At 39.7% G+C, this 16,451-nt stretch overlaps 1 protein-coding gene across 6 annotated transcripts in view; it reads right to left on the bottom strand.

Annotated features, from left to right (window-relative positions):
- ctdp1 (CTD (carboxy-terminal domain, RNA polymerase II, polypeptide A) phosphatase, subunit 1) overlaps positions 1 to 5,010 on the bottom strand; it is a 47,695-nt gene extending 42,685 nt beyond the window's left edge. For 2 of the 6 annotated variants that reach the window (XM_072675475.1, XM_072675477.1), the window contains exons 1-3: positions 4,482 to 5,004; positions 1,129 to 1,212; positions 456 to 549 (exon numbers count right to left, since the gene is read on the bottom strand). In XM_072675475.1, coding sequence (XP_072531576.1) covers positions 456 to 549; positions 1,129 to 1,212; positions 4,482 to 4,792 — 489 coding nt within the window. In that variant the 5' untranslated portion in view covers positions 4,793 to 5,004. Of the gene's footprint in view, positions 1 to 455; positions 550 to 1,128; positions 1,213 to 2,067; positions 2,088 to 4,481 lie in introns of those variants that run through there. The other 4 variants (XM_072675476.1, XM_072675481.1, XM_072675478.1 and 1 more) reach the window with 4 other exon arrangements.
- Positions 5,011 to 16,451: the final 11,441 nt, after the last annotated feature.

The following is a 16,451-nucleotide window of genomic DNA, read 5'->3' as shown; positions in this document are numbered from 1 at the left end:
AAAAATGTAGAGATTAACCGTGACTCGGAAAATACTCCAGGTGATCAGCCTGAAGTACACACTCACCAGCCCAGTGTCTCTGCGTTTTTCATGGAAAAGAAGGTGAAGAGCCTTCTTTGATAACACAGAAGCAGCACATTTTATTAAGGAACACTGCGGCAATAAAGATTGAAGGGAATTCAGCTTGCTCATTTTACACACAAAGATACAAAACTGTATCTGCAAGAAACATGTGGACTGATGCGGTAGAGTAACTACAGGATTTCACACAAATGTGTGTACACCACAATACGCAGCTCTGGTGAGCATTTTTCTGCCGTCTTCACCAAAATTACTAGAGCAATTATCTTGGTGGATACGTTTTCTTATTTGTTTGCTACTGTAACTGTTTCTCTTTAAGCACCAACAGCACAAAAACGCATTATAGATTTGTTTGTAAAACTGATACCACTTACCTCTGAGCTGACCATCAACTCAGGAACACTATGCACCATGGAAACAGTTGCTGTAGAGATGGGAGCCTGCTGCTTTCCATCCTTGTTCTGCAGCCTTTAAACACATACATAGAAAAGAGTTTTACGTGATCCAGGCATTAGTAGCTGTATATTAGGAATTACAATGTCAAAATATGATATTAGTCTGCAAAATGTGATGCTTAAGATTTACAGCTTATTACTTTGGGAGCCCCTTGTGGCACCTTTATTTTTTGGAGTGGAGACCAGATGACAATACAAGGATTTTAAGCACAAAAACCAATTGTACATAGAGTTTGTCTGTACATACTGTAAATAGCAGACATTATATTTACCAATTACATGACTGGATGCATTTGCCCTGAAATGGTGAAAATTGTTTTTAGAAGTATACTATACATCTTCTTGCCATGTTCAGTTGGTTTTACTTTTTGCTCCCATATTTGTTAATTTGGTCAAATAATGTTCAAATTAATGTTAACTTTACCTTTAAATGTATGTTTGTAAAATGTTATTTAAAAGAAAATATATTAAACCAGATAAATAAATAAATCAATAAATAGCTATTTATATATCTTTATAGCTTAATTAACCTTAACAAGAGGGATATTGAGAAAGACAAAACAAATAAAAATAAAAACGTGTCTTTACTCACTGTGTTAAGTCCTGGCCACATTCAGCACACAGACCCTTCATCACAATAGGATGGTTGCATTCTTCTATTCTCACGATTACATCCCTGATACAAACAGCAGTACATGAAAAAATTAGTTTAAAAGAATTTCATCTATTTTTTCATCTTCCATCTAAACAAAACACAGAGGTTCTTCTTTTGTGTCGAAAAGTCGCAAGAAATAAACTTAAAATGTTAAACTAATTTTTCTGTCATTGTTGGTTTATCAGCCAAAAATCTTGGCATCATCACTGATTCAGATCTATTAATTGACAAACACATATTACACTAATGTTACTAAGACAGCTTTTCGAAATTGTTCCAACATTGCCAAGCTAAGAAATGCCGTATCCATGCATGACACAGAAAAAAATAGTACATGCTTTTATTACCTCAAGGCTAGACTATTGCAACGCAGTACTGTCAGTACGTTCCAGCAGGAACTTCAGTAAACTTCATCTAGTTCATGCTGCAGCCAGGGTCCTTTCTAAAACTAGAAATTTTTACCCTATCAGTCCAGTTTTATCAGCACTACATTGGCTTTGTTAAATGCTGTATTAATTTTAAAATTATACTATTGACATACAAAACCCTAAACAGCCTCGATCCTGAGTACCTGCAAGATTTTCTTTCATTTTATGAACCAACATGATTACTTAGATCACAGAGTGCTGGCTTAAGGCAGTAGGAAGAGTCTTCTTATAAACCCCCCTAAACTAAAATAACCTTACAGATAATGTTTGTGCAAAGATAAAGTCTCAATCTTCAGGCTGAATATCAGGCTGAAGTCTATGCTGAAAAGTCATCTGATCAGTCTAGCTTATGATGATTTATGTTTCGCTTTAGAAAAAGGTTGCAGATCGAGGAAGCCATAGACACATGAAACTGTAGTATACTGAGATGCAGGAGATGCCGTCTCACTGCTTGCACGTGATGACTCAGATTTGTGGACAGTGGAGTAGATGGACGGCAGTGTTTCAGGGTGCTCCTGTGGCTTGGTTACCCTCTGGCTCTCTCCTTTCAATTGGGCTGTTACAGTGAAACCTGCCGGAGTAGTCAGCCACAATGTGATACTGCTCAACATTCTCAGTTCTCCATAAATCCCTTTACCATCTCAGACTGTCCGCTTATCTGGCCCGACCTGTTGGAAGACTAACTGATGGGGTCCCCTATACCTGCGTCAGACCAGCTGCCACGAACCAGACTGACTACCAGGCTCCCCTGCCACCCGTGTCAGATTAGCGGCCTGCTTAAGCTACCTGCTTAAATTTTTTTTTACATTTTACATGGACTTTAACCATCTGCCACTATTATTGTTACCACCATTAATCATCATTACTCTCATTACATCTCTGATTGACAACTATGATTATATTATTTATACTATATATGATTATGACATGATTATTTTGAGAGCTCAGAAATAGAACCTTGTAGTCCTTGTTCCGCCCAAGGTTTCTTCCTCCAGCTCTGATTGAGTTTTTCCTTGCTACTCTTAAAAAGCCTTAGCCTGCCGACGGGCCACAAATTAATCACTGTGAATATCTTTCAGTATGTGTGATGCATTACAGGTCCAATTTAAGCAGTCATTGTACCATTTTAAAGCTTAAAATCTCTGTTTTTTGTTGATTGTATAGTCATGTTTTTCATTAAGCCATTTTTTGTCAATGTGGCCATAGATTATACGGGCAGACTGTCAGCATTACAACAATGCAAGTCATTACACTGAAACGTATGGCTACCGAATTAAATCAAAAGAAAAAACTGCATTTTGCATTGCACAAGCTCTCTGCGCAGATTTATTTGACAACAATAATCAATAAAATGGTGTCAAAACAAACTTAGATAAAAGTATCAAAGAAGAAAGTATTTTATGGAGTTAAAGAGGTTTTGGCAGATATGGAACAGGAAAGTCAGTGAAAGCTATTAACTATAATAGCAAAACTTGACTAAAAACAGGCAAATGTAAAACTAATCTTCTACCTATTTTCTCTTATTTACTAGTGCTTGATCTGGGTTTGGCACTAGAATAAAAACTCTGAACTTTGGAGATTCAAAAAGGACACTTGGAGAAGCTGCCTGTTCACTACTCTAGGTTAAATCATTTCAAATTTTGCATGGTGAAAGTAGATCCATAGTGACAAGATGTCACGATGTCAAAGTGTCAGAGGACATGAAGTCTTCAGTTTATAGTCTCTAAAATCTACAGGAAAAAAAAATACATTTCATTGTGGTTTTCATCATATTTTGACCACTGCACATTCATTTCAATATCTTTAAAATGTTTCCTATTATAAATTTGAAGGCTTTTTAGTAACATCACATCATGAAATTGCCTCTAGTTTATGTAATAAGCCTCAATCAAAGAACCGCATTGTTATCCCTTAGCGCCTTATTATTAATATTATTTAAAGTGCTTGGTCTTTCCTTATGATTATTGTGATTATTCCAGGTTCAATAACTCAAGAACCGCTTTGCATATTATTTAGTGGGTCTTATAAATGGCACGGCAGGCTCTGACATTTCGAGAGAGAGAGAATGATACTTTTATTCTGTAACATAGGGATTGGCAGCAACCTTCCAAAAAATCTGACATCATACATCACTTTTTAAACACTGTCCACATTTAGAAATACCATCACTTTTTAATATCACGGTATACCACATTACCTAGAAACCGCTTAAACCTACTGCAGTGCACACCCATAGATGCATAGTGAGAAAAACACATGCATTCACAGACTGTGTCTCTTGTTTATTAAGGCACACACAAATCACATTAAAACTTCAGTAATAGTGTCAATATTAATATGTGGAAAATCTTAAGTGAGACATAAATTAGTACAATCATGTTAAGTTAATATTGTTTACTAAAATTTAAAATGTTTTGTATAAAACAAACCAAACATTGTTTGGTGACTGTGTTATTTAGCACTCACATTCCGTCAGAAAAATAAAAAATAAATAGAAGCTTCTCTTCTCTGTTTATTTTTTTTAACAGTTAAATGATTATTTAATTAGCCTGAGCTATAGCCAGTGTTTTCTATAGAACACACTAAATAGTCATTTTTTTGTACACTGCTGTAATTTCAAGACACCTGGTATACGGATTACACAATCAGCAGAAGGGTTCTTTGTGTAACAGGTGTAGCTTGAGGCTTTTATTTTGAAAACTCTCGGTTTTCAAACAGATAGCTAGCTAGCTAGCTACCTAGCGAGGCACCCCGAATGCGAGCAACATGGAACATTACATCTCCTTAAATGTACTTAAAATGTAGCTACACAATGAGATCAGTTGAGTTAAAGTAGGTATGTCACAGATACACGTTGCTTACCCAGCAGAAATGTCCTGACCAAGTTGACAGCAAAGTTCTTTCACAACTCCGGCACGGTCCGATTTCACCTTCTTGTCAGGTAAAGTTACTCTGTTCGCCCGGTCCCGTTCCTGTGATCCAGACTTTTTGTCTGTAGGGATAACTCCACATAATGCAATAACAGAATCCACATTAACCAAAGCTCCGGGTTTCACTTTCCATTCCAACAACCGCACGCAACGCGCACCCGCTGGCCAACGGATCTCGGTTACTTGTTCCATAGGGCCCAATACGGCTATACTGCCGCCTCCAGAATCTGCAGGATCCTCCATTATTTTCTAACGCAATCCCCTGATCTCCTCTCGGTATAAAGTATAAACTGCAGAAAGGCAAAGTATAATAATAAAACAAGAGTCCAAAATGACAAAACTAGAAATATAGTTCTATATATACTAAACAAGACCATACATCCTGAACAGAGGTTCACGTCTGTTCTCTCTTCCCGCTCGTAAACAGGAAACTCCGCTTCCGTTTTCTTCTTCTTCTACTACTACCACCACTACTACTACTTCTTCTTCTTCTTCCTCCTCTTCTTCTTCTTCGGCGGTCATGGCAATTATTCGGCTTAAGGCACATTACCGCCTTCTTCAGAACTGGCGCGTAAAGTTGAGGATTCTAAATATACATGGGGGGGGGGGAGAAGATTTAGATGATGTGATAAAGCAGGCGCGAGACGAAGTCGAATGTCGTATTTCATCACAACCATGCTGTTATTTCACGAGTGTTGTTTTATTGCTTTTGTAGAACATTTGGCAAATAAGTAAGTAAGAAACAATTCATTAAGACATGAATGTACCGTTAATAATAAACTAATAATTGGCAAATAATTGAATTTCAGTTAGTAAAGAACAAGGATTTTAGTTCACAAATAGACCATCTGTATTTATGTATAAAATGTTAAAAATTTATAAATGTACACATAAAAATATGTATAAATATGTATAAAATGGCAAAAGAGATTTAAAACAGGATACAGGATTTTAGTTCACAAATAGACCATACAACAAAAAACATATAATAAACTGCATCATTTAAATGATGTAAATTTAAGCATTTTTAAAATGTGTTCAGTGTACTTACTGGACCTTCCTTTTCAGATAATTTTGTTTCAGAAGGAAGGATGATTAAACGTAAAAATAAATAAATAAATATCAGACAAAATCAGAGTGGAATTCAAGTTTAATAAAAATACAGCTAAATTACAAAACATGGAAAATAATTGCAAGTTATTGAGAGAGCAAGACCAATAGACATTTCTCATAATTACATTATGAATAAAAAGGCAGCTGTATATACATGCACTAAAGTACAGTCATATGCCTAAAATTGGGCATACCTGGTCAAATTTGATTTTAAGTATAAATGATCTCATATTTGACATATTAAAGTAAGTCATACAATTTATAATTACACAATAATTATTTGCATCCTATCCTTCATTTAGCTGGAAATTTGTCTTCATATTACTACACCGACACCGATGTCTGGTTTTCTGTTGAGGGTGCCTTAGTATCAATATCAAATAAAAACCATTAGTCAACAACATTTTTATTTATTTATTTAAACAATGCAAACACTAAAGAAATATAGTACTTCATAATTAATTCTCATTTAAATAATTAAAATATCTTAATTTATTAATGCCCGCATTATCAGTCTACATGTCACAAGACATATTATTCATATGGGCAGATTCCCTTTCTCCTTCATCAACCCATTTAAAAAAATTCCAATCATTTTAAATAGATGTCAGGGCTGAGAATATGTGAGATACAGGGCTTGTCTGGATGCTGGTCCTGCAAGAAGGAGAGCATATTTGGTGAAGCAGAGAAAGGGTGTGGCACAAGCTCAGATCACATTGAAAAAAGTGGCAGAGATGAGTGTGAGAGAAAAAAGAATCAAGAAAAATCTCCTGAGCACCACAGTCATGTCTCCATGCTTCAAGACCACCATCATCCCTGTGCAAAAGAAGTCCCCTGTGTCCTGCCTCAACGACTACCATCCCGTTTCACTTACACCCATCATAAAGTGCTTCAAGAGGCTTGTCACATCAAAAACCAGCTCTCCCACTTACTGGACCTACTACAGTTTGCATATCAACCGTTCTACAGAGGATGCTCTCACCCACCTGGACAATAAAGGCTATGGAAAAATGCAGATCATTGACACTTAATTTAACATTGACACTTAGCATTAAACACTAGCATCCCTCAGTATCTAACTGAAAAACTGCTGGGCCTGAACGCGTTTTTCTCAACTGGGTCCTGGATTTCCTGACTGAGATACTATAGTCAGTCAGGATTGGTAGCAGCATCTCCAGCACCACCATGCGGAGCACCGTGTGCCCCCCCCCCCCCCCATGCTGACACATGACTAACAACCGTGGTGGGCCTCATCAGAAAGAACGATGAGTCAGCATGGATGGGCAGAGGCAGACTGGTGCAGAACCAAAATCCTATCTCTGAATGTGAACAAAACACTCCCAGACTTTCTGACACTCCACTGTGTACTGATATGGATTGACAATAAAAGCCTATTGACTTGAAATCATCAGTGGGCCTGTGCAATCGTTTGGGCACTCTAAGCAAAGGCTATGATTTTTTTTTATAAGGCCTCAGAGCTTGAGGAAAATAGGCCAGAGGCATGTCCCCAACTATATTTATAAAATGTCAGCAAATGCACATTTGGGGGAAAAAGGAACAGTATTTCATGGCTTCTACAACAGAATAATGGTCCAAAACTACATCAAAATCCACCACAGATTAAATATAACATGACATTGTGGACGGCTGTGCAGCAAGACAATCCATGAATATCTTGCAAAGAAGAATGAGGAAAAACTACAGAACTGTACAAAATCAGAATCAGAATCAGAATCTCTTTATTTCACCAAGTATGTTACACATACAAGGAATTTGTCTTGGTGAGAGCAACACGTATGACAAGTAACAAAAAACACAGAACACAGTCTTAAACTAAAGGAAAATGACACTAAACAATAAATAGGGTAGGGGATAAATTAAAAAAGTAAAAAGTACTAAAGGTAATGTATGCAAATGTATTTGCAAGCTGTGATTTCTGCCAAATAGAATATTGTATTTTCTGTTTAATTGTCCACAGAAACTGTGTAAGCCAATTCTTCCTCAAATCATGTTAATTAGTAGAGGGTATGTTCAGTGTAATGCTTGCTCGACCTTCATGCTAAAACGCTTTGGGTAAATTTGGCCAGGGCTTGTGCTAACTTTTGCCTTAGACTTTATATGGTTATTATAATGTGTAGAGTGTGTAAAAAACTGCCATAATTGTGTTTGTCTTTGACTGATGAATACATTAAATATAAACTAACTAAAAAAACAAATTAGAATGTATTGTTTCTAAACATTTTTTTTCATTTTATACATATTATATCTAGGTTCAAAGATTTTTCTGGAGATTTTACATGCGTCTAGCATCACTTAATCATCATAAGTTTAAATGCTCGTGAGAACTACGTTATGTTGCATTTATGTAAAACCTTGTAATATTACTCTACCACGTCAGTCCAATGTGTGTTACTTAGAAGTGGCTCAAAGCATGAATTACACATTCCAACAGTAGGGGAAGCCAAGGAGCAAGAAGTGCCAGTTCTCCATTATGATGCTTTAAGTAACATAATTAATTTAACACAGACTGATACCTGGCTACAGGTCAGGTGCTGCTGGATCCATGACTGCCAAAGGCTATGGGGGTAAAAAAGAATGTTTTACATTTTATAACTATGGACGTTACAATGTATTCATACAATTGTACTGTAACTGCCTCTAAAGGATGTTACCCTTTTGCTGTGCAGTCCCTGGTGTAGCTTCAGAGTTTCAGCTTTGTAAGTCTGAATGTCTGCTGTCTTTGAGCATGGTTAGCTTCTCATCACTGCTTCTGCATAGATACAAAACATTCTAAAATAGACATATATACACATCAATTGATTTTACGGAGTTTAAATTAAGACAGTGCCAGAGCCAAGAATAAAGGGATATTGCAGGATAACCATTTTAGGACATAGACGAGACATAATACACACAGACACAATGTTTACTGATCACAGTAAAATTAAGAAAAAGTGTTTCACATTTTGATATACTCAACAACAGCAACAAAAATAACTGAACTGACTAACATTTAAGCATACATTTTACCAGAAACAATATTTCACATTATGAGGCATTGCTGGAAGGAAGAGACTCTTTTGGACACTATATATATATATACACACACATGTATAATGTGTATGTATATATATATATATATATATATATATATATATATATATGTGTGTGTGTGTGTGTGTGTGTGTGTGTAATGTGTGTGTATGTATATACACTGCTCAAAAAATAAAAAAAGGGAACACTTAAACACTACAATGTAACTCCAAGTAAATCACTTGAAATTGACAATCAATTTCACATGCTGTTGTGCAAATGGAATAGACAACAGTTGGAAATTATTAGCAATTAGCAAGACACACTCAATAAAAGACTGGTTCTGCTGGTGGGGACCAAGATGGTTTGCTGTGTCTGTCTGCGTAGTGGCCAGAGGCTGGAGGCACTCCCACAAGACAGGCCAATACACCAGGAGACGCAGAGGATGCCGTAGGAGGGCAACAACCCGCACAGCCCTCCATGTGCTCGCCAGAGGTAGCCTGACTGCCATTAGGTACCGAGATGAGATCCTCAGACCCCTTGTGAGACCATATGCTGGTGCGGTTGGCCCTGGGTTCCTCCTAATGCAGGACAATACTAGACCTCATGTGGCTGGAGTGTGTCAGCAGTTCCTGCAAGATGAAGGCATTGAAGCTATGGACTGGCCCGCCCGTTCCCCAGACCTGAATCCGATTGAGCAAATCTGGGACATCATGTCTCGCTCCATCTACCAACGTCACGTTGCACCACAGACTGTCCAGGAGTTGGCAGATGCTTTAGTCCAGGTCTGGGAGGAGATCCCTCAGGAGATCAGCCACCACCTCATCAGGACCATGCCCAGGTATTGTAGGGAGGTCATACAGGCACGTGGAGGCCACACACAATACTGAGCCTCATTTTGACTCGTTTTAAAGACATTACATCAAATTTGACACACACATTATATATATATATATATATATATATATATATATATATATATATATATATATATATATATATACACCTAAGATGAAAAATTCAGACCCCTCCATGATTTCTAAGTGGGAGAACTTGCAAAGTCGCAGGGCGTTCAAATATTTATTTTCCTCACTGTATATACACATGTACACACACTATGTATATATATATATATATATATATATATATATATATATATATATGTATATATATAAATACACACATATATATAATATAATGTATGTATGTGTATATATACACATGTACACACACTATACATATAGTGTGTGTATGTATATATATATATATATATACACACATTTTATATATATACACACACATATATATAATATATATATATATATATAATATATTATATATAGTGTGTATGTATACACACACATATATATATATCCGGCTCTTCCCAATGCGGCCGCTATCATCTTCCTCATTTTGGTTCCCAGCTTTCCCATGGATCTTTGCCTTCCTCCTCAACTTCACATGGCTGCTCTCTGTGTCCCAGACGTACTGCACCCGCACTGGCCCCTCTAGTGTCTCCGGCACCTCTAGTTCTTCTGCGCACCATTCTTCTTCAAAGTCCCGTTACCCCAGATCACGCATCCTTCAAGGTGTGGACGTTTCCTCCAAGGTCCATGGTGATATAGCAGAGACAGATATACATCTATGTCTCCAGGTTCTCCCGCTCCTCTCACTGTCGATGTGGGTGACACGTCGTCCACTCTGCATTCGTCTCACCTTCGTACCTCCAAGTGTCTCTCCATTCCTGAATTTTCCCTCGACTTCTCTATTTACAGAGATGTCCTGTGCTCCGACTGTCCTTCTCGTCACTAGGAATTGGACGATTATCTGGCCACCATTCTGGATCTGGCTGTTCGTTTTGGTGGGACTGGTTTTGAGTAACATCAGCTCTTCTCTGCGAGATCTGTGGCCCGACTCCAGCAGTAGAATCTCCCCACATACTGGGGTGCCCTGGTGCTCTCATCCCGCTTCTTCCTGCTCCCTCGTTGATGCTCCCTCTTCCTCGCTCTGGCCACCTGCACACCCTGCTTGCGCTGCTAGGCCCGCTACCTGACTATCCTCCTCCAATGCTCGCGATAGCCATATATTTGCCCCTTTCTCCTCCCCCCCCTTTTGTCCTACCAGATCAGCCCCATCAATGTTGCTACTCACAAATACTCGGGCACAAAGCGCCTTGTCATTGATCCTTCTGCCCCCTATGGTTCCACTGAGCCCTCTGTCATCAGCCTCATCCCCAGTTCGGATTTCTGTCTCTGCTATATCACCATGGACCATGCCATCACCTTGATTAAACTGTCTGGTCATTGTGCTTGGCTGTCCAAGGCTGATGTTGTCTCTGCCTTCAAGGTCCTATCTCTCCACTCTGATTTCTGGCATCTTTTTGGGGTCTTCTGGGACGGCAAACTTTACTTTTCAGTTCGTCTTACCTTCGGTTGCAAAAGTAGTTTAAAGATTTTCAATATCCTTGCTGAGGCCCTCTGTTGGATTCTGCTCAATGTATGAAGGCTGCCTTTTGTTCTCCACCTCCTCAATGATTTTCTAGTCATCGACCCCCCTTCTGTACCCCCGGCATGCAGTCTCTCTGCCCTTTCCAACACCTTTTGTCATCTGTCCACTCTCCGATGAGAAAACCATGGGTCCTTCAACCTCCCTTGAGTTCCTTGGTATCACCTTGGACTCTGTTTTGTTTCAAGCCTCCCTTCCTCAGGAGAAGCATGACTGCATTACTCACTCTCTGCTTTTCTCAATTCTTCTAGCTGTACCAACCAGCAGCTCCTCTCTCTTCTGAGCCACCGTAACTATGACTTTAATCATTTTACAGGATCGCTCTTTCATATCTCACCTCCTTTACCTCGCTTCTTCAGTCCATTCCTTGCATCACACAATCACGTTGGATGGCTCCTGCCTCTTGGAGCTCAAGTGGCTTGCCTTGCTTTGCCACAGGAATGGCATATCCTTCTTTTATGGCTATGTCATCGGTGACCCTGCAGATGTCCAGCTCTTACTACTGGCTTCGGGGGGATACTATAATGGTTACTGGTTTGCCCCTCCCTGGCCTGCTCAGTTCATTCGCCTCGTGTCCAGACCTTCCAGCTCACAGCACTCAATCAGATCCTCCACCTTAAAAGTATCTCTAGCTGCCATCAATTTCTTCACAAAACTCATTACTGGTTTACCTCATTCATCCCCCAACCACCCCCAGGTCTTGCTTCTTCACATTCAAAAGTCAGAACCTCGTCTTTCACCGCAAAGATCGCCCATCACTTTAGATGGTCTATGGCACTGCTTACAGACACACCTTTTCAGTCACTACTCAGCTACCATCTCCTTCACACTCAAAGCCATTTTTTTAGCCTTCTTTGGTTTCCTTGGATGTTCCGAATTTACATCAGCTTCAGTGGAATCCAATTCTTCTGCTCCTATCAGACCCCATCATCTCCGATTCGCATACTCTAATTTTCAATCTTAAACCAAGTAAAACTGAAGGCTTTTAACAGAAGGCTCTCTCAGAATGCTCAACCAACAGACCCACTTTTCGTCACAGAAGCATGACCTGCTATATCCCGTTAATGGTTCCACACTCACCTCCAACATGTTCTCTCTCTCAGCGGCTACCCTCCAAATAATTTCTCTGGTCATTCTTTCAGAATCTGAGCAGTCTCTCCAGCTTCCTGTGAAGGACTTCCTGACCACACCATCCAACATCTCAGCAGTTGGTCCTTCCAAGCCTACCACAGCTACTTCTGCTCTAATCTCAATGACCTCAGGCTAGCAAATGAGCAACTTGCCTCACTGTAAGCGGAAACTTTTGGGGTCTGGCTTTGGGTCCCTTCAGCTCGAAGCCCCCCATAACACCAGCCTCGAGTTCTCCTCCTTCATGTAGCTGTTCCTCTCCCCTCTCTTTCCCGTGCTGAAGATTTGAACCCCTCCACCACCCCTGCTCCTTCTGATGGTCTAATTTTTCCATCCTCTGCCCAGCAAGGGGGGTCTGGCTTTGGGTCCCATCAACTTGAAGCCCCCCCAGAACTCCAGCCCAAATTTCTTGAGTTCTCCTCCTTGCCTCAGTCAAGCATGGTCCACACTTTGCAAAAATATTGTCTGCTTGTCAGTGCATCTTGTAAAAAAAAAAAAAGGCTCAGACTATCAATAGATTTAAGTCATGTGACATGCCATCGGGGCGTCAGTGGACAGTGATCCTGGCCTTGATTCACTGTGTTTGGAAGTGTCACAAGCTCTACATTTCCTTATTGGACATTAAGTTTGATTGTAGACAAAAATATTTTTTTATCCGTTTAGAGCACTATATAGGGAAAACAGAGCTATTTGGAACATGGTCCATGTGTAAAAAGCTGCACACTAGGCTTGCTATGGTCCACTGCATTGCATGACCCTTCTGGCTGAAAAGAGAGACACCAGATTGGCAATAGAACCAGGGTTAGTAAACGATGAGCAAAAGCAACATTGGCTAATGGTAGCCTTGGAGGGCCTTGGATTGTCTTGGAATTGCAACAAATGCTGGTTGAAGAATGGGACGCTTGCCATCCCAAAGCAGTGTGTGACCAGGCTGGTGAGCAGCATGAGGAGGAGGTGCCAGGCTGTTGTGGCTGTGTATGGTTCTTCCACACAATATTGAGGCTCCTGTTTGTTAAATTAATAAATTGTTAAATTGTCAATATGTCTTTCATCAAACTTAAATCATCCAGTCCACCAAACAAGTCAATGGCAGAATAAGCTGTTTGGGATTGGCAGAGAGGATTTGGCCAATGGGCACAACCCACATACTCAGCTCTGCTGCTAATCCCACAAAAGCATGTTCCTTGAAAATCAAGGAATCCACAAATGTCCTTACTTTGTTTCTCTCTCTCTCTCTCTCTCATATATATATATATATATATATATATGAGAGAGAGAGAAACAAAGTAAGCTGGCTGTCCTTTGTTAGGACAATGGAGAGGACTACATTTATGACTATATATGGCACTGCTGCGTCTGATCCACTCTAACCAGCGCAACACACAGTAATATGCCACCATAAGTGTCACTGCAGTGCTGAGAATGATTACTGACACAGGCGTTCAGTTACACCCAAAACGTGTGTAATTTTAATGGACTCCTCTCCATTGTCCTAACAAAGGACAGCCAGCTCTTGATTGGCCTGGCTCTAATCATCTTAAGAATCTTTAGAATTTGAGCTGGATGTCTGATAAGCGTTTCCATACAGCTAATTTCTTCAAATCAAGCTTGCAACAGGTGGTCACGACCTGAACAAGAATAAAGTGAATATTTCCTTTACTTGTAATTGTGAATAACTTTTCCTGGACCAGCAGCCAGAAGGATGAGCATTCCCAGAAGCAATACCTGCACGGCTGCTTTGCTCTAGCCAAGACCAGAACAAAGATCAGCTTATATCATTAACATAAAGTGGCGAGTGACATGTTTAAACATTCAAAATCCGCGCCTTTCTCTTTCTTTGTTCACAAAACAGAGTGAATGTCCGCCCCTTATTGCATCATCGTGTTCAACCGATATAAGCCCAAATATCTTTCTGTAGTAATCTTTCACCATTATACCCAAGACATTTATTTAGATTTCAGGAATGCCACTCTAAAATACAAGACCTTGCTCCAGAAGATATACTCCAAGCTAATCTTATTCTCCACCTACAGGATATAAGTGTGATATATGTCCTCTGCTGGGAGACCTTCTGGGAAACACCTATTATTTTTGCAGGAAGAAGACTGCCATCTGCTTCTGCAGCCTGGGAAATGTCTTTTGCTTCTGCAGAAAGAGAAGAACCTTCAGCTTCTGCGGGCTGGGAAATGCCTTCCGCTTCTTCAGGCTGGGGAATGTTTTTCTCTACTGCAGGAAGAGTATTTAACTAAATACTATACATTTTAAGTTGTTTGATTCATTATATAAATAAACCTAAAAGAGTTTGACATTTGAAATGATGCCCTGTAGGAACTACTTTTGCTTGCCTGAAGAAACTTAACAAATGTTTATTACAAATGTTATGTAACAAACACAGAGAACTCAAGAGAGGGGGGAGGGAAAAGTTTGGACAGTGGGAAACAAATACAGGAGAAACACACAAAAGATAGCAAGACCCACTCAGAGTCAAAAGATCTAGCAGAGGGCAACTGAATCTGAGAGCTTATATAGCCCTGTGCCCAGATGTTGTATGATGGGTTTGATTGCTGGCTGGCTTGACTCGGGGCAGGAGGAGGCCTTGACCTAGAGCTATCCCCTTACAGATTTAACAGATAACATAGACATTTTTTTCAAGGCATAGCCTGACGGTTTTCCTTGTTGCAACCTGATGTAGATCTGTTATGCAGTGCCCTCACCAGTGCTTTACTATACCATCCTTCTGGATGCAGGTACATCATCAGGGCTTCAAGGGCTTTAGTATTAATTTATTAGAAACCTCACCCAGATCCTCTATTTGTAGTAATTGTTACTCATGGACCTTTTCGACGAATGCCAAGGCTTTTTAGGTTGCATAGCATCTAATGCTTCCATGGCTGCAGCACGCTGTTTCCTTGTTATTGTGTTCCATACCTGGTACCCTTTATTTTCTTGAAACAATAATGTCTATCAACTTCACTCCAGCCTCACCAAGAGGCTCAGAAAACCAGTGTTATCAGCATAGACTAGTTGATTTGTGAATGTTACGTAATGCACAATCTTTGCGTACTTTTGTGGGGTATAAAGAATATAACTGACACTGTACACACACTGCACAGGTTTTTGTGTCAGACACATTTTTGAAGCCTTTCGCTGGCATTACGTTTACTGCAGGATCAAAGTGTGTTTTTCTACATTCCTAAGGCTGACTGATCGAGTTGATTCTTTAAGTGCGTAGAAGCAAATACGACTCCCACACTGGCAACCCAGGGGAATGGGCAATGAGCAATGGGCTGGATAGGAAGCTAGAACACAACTAGATTTCTGCGATGTGCCAGACAATTCAAAGATGAAAATACAGGCTCAAAGATGGAGAAAATCCTGTTGAGGACTAAGGAACCTCTCTGTATGCGAAGAGAATGTATGGGAGCAGCAATGGAGTAAGCATCTCATTCTTTCTTTCCAGATCAGAAATGTTAGTTGGTCAAATAAAAAAGGCCTTATACTAAAACTTTTTTTGTTGTTTTTGTTGCGTTTTTTTTCTTTTTCATAGTGTTCATTAATAGCTTGCTTCATAATTTGATTTTTTCTTTAATAGGCTGACTAAAATTGGGATGTCTCTGCTGAGAATAGCCACATACTTTGTTGGTGCAGTGTACCTGGGCATAGCTCACAGTTCCAGTAAGTACAGTGGGGCAAAAAGTATTTAGTCAGCCACGGATTGTGCAAGTCCTCCTACTTAGAAATATGAGAGAGGTCTGTAATGTTCCTTATAGGTACACTTCAACCGAGAGAGACAAAATGAGGAAAGAAAATCTGTATGAAAGACACCTGTCCACAGCTCCAAACAGTCAGACTCCAAACTTAACCATGGTCAAGACCAAAGAGCTGTTGAAGGACACCAGGAAGAAAATTGTTGACCTGCACCAGGCTGGGAAGAGTGAATCTACAATAGGCAAGCAGGTTGGTGTGAATAAATCAACTGTTGGAGCAATTGTAAGAAAATGGAAGACATACAAGACCATTGATAATCTCCCCCAATCTGGGTCAAAATGATCATGAGAACAGTGAACAAAAATAGGCTGGGGCCAAAGTAACAAAGGCTACCATCAGTAACACGCTACGCCGA

This window comes from Salminus brasiliensis, chromosome 3, assembly GCF_030463535.1.
Source record: "Salminus brasiliensis chromosome 3, fSalBra1.hap2, whole genome shotgun sequence".
Classification (NCBI taxonomy): Eukaryota; Metazoa; Chordata; class Actinopteri; order Characiformes; family Bryconidae; genus Salminus; species Salminus brasiliensis.
Note: the sequence above shows the minus strand (reverse complement) of the source record. Positions and strands in the feature narration are given on the sequence as shown.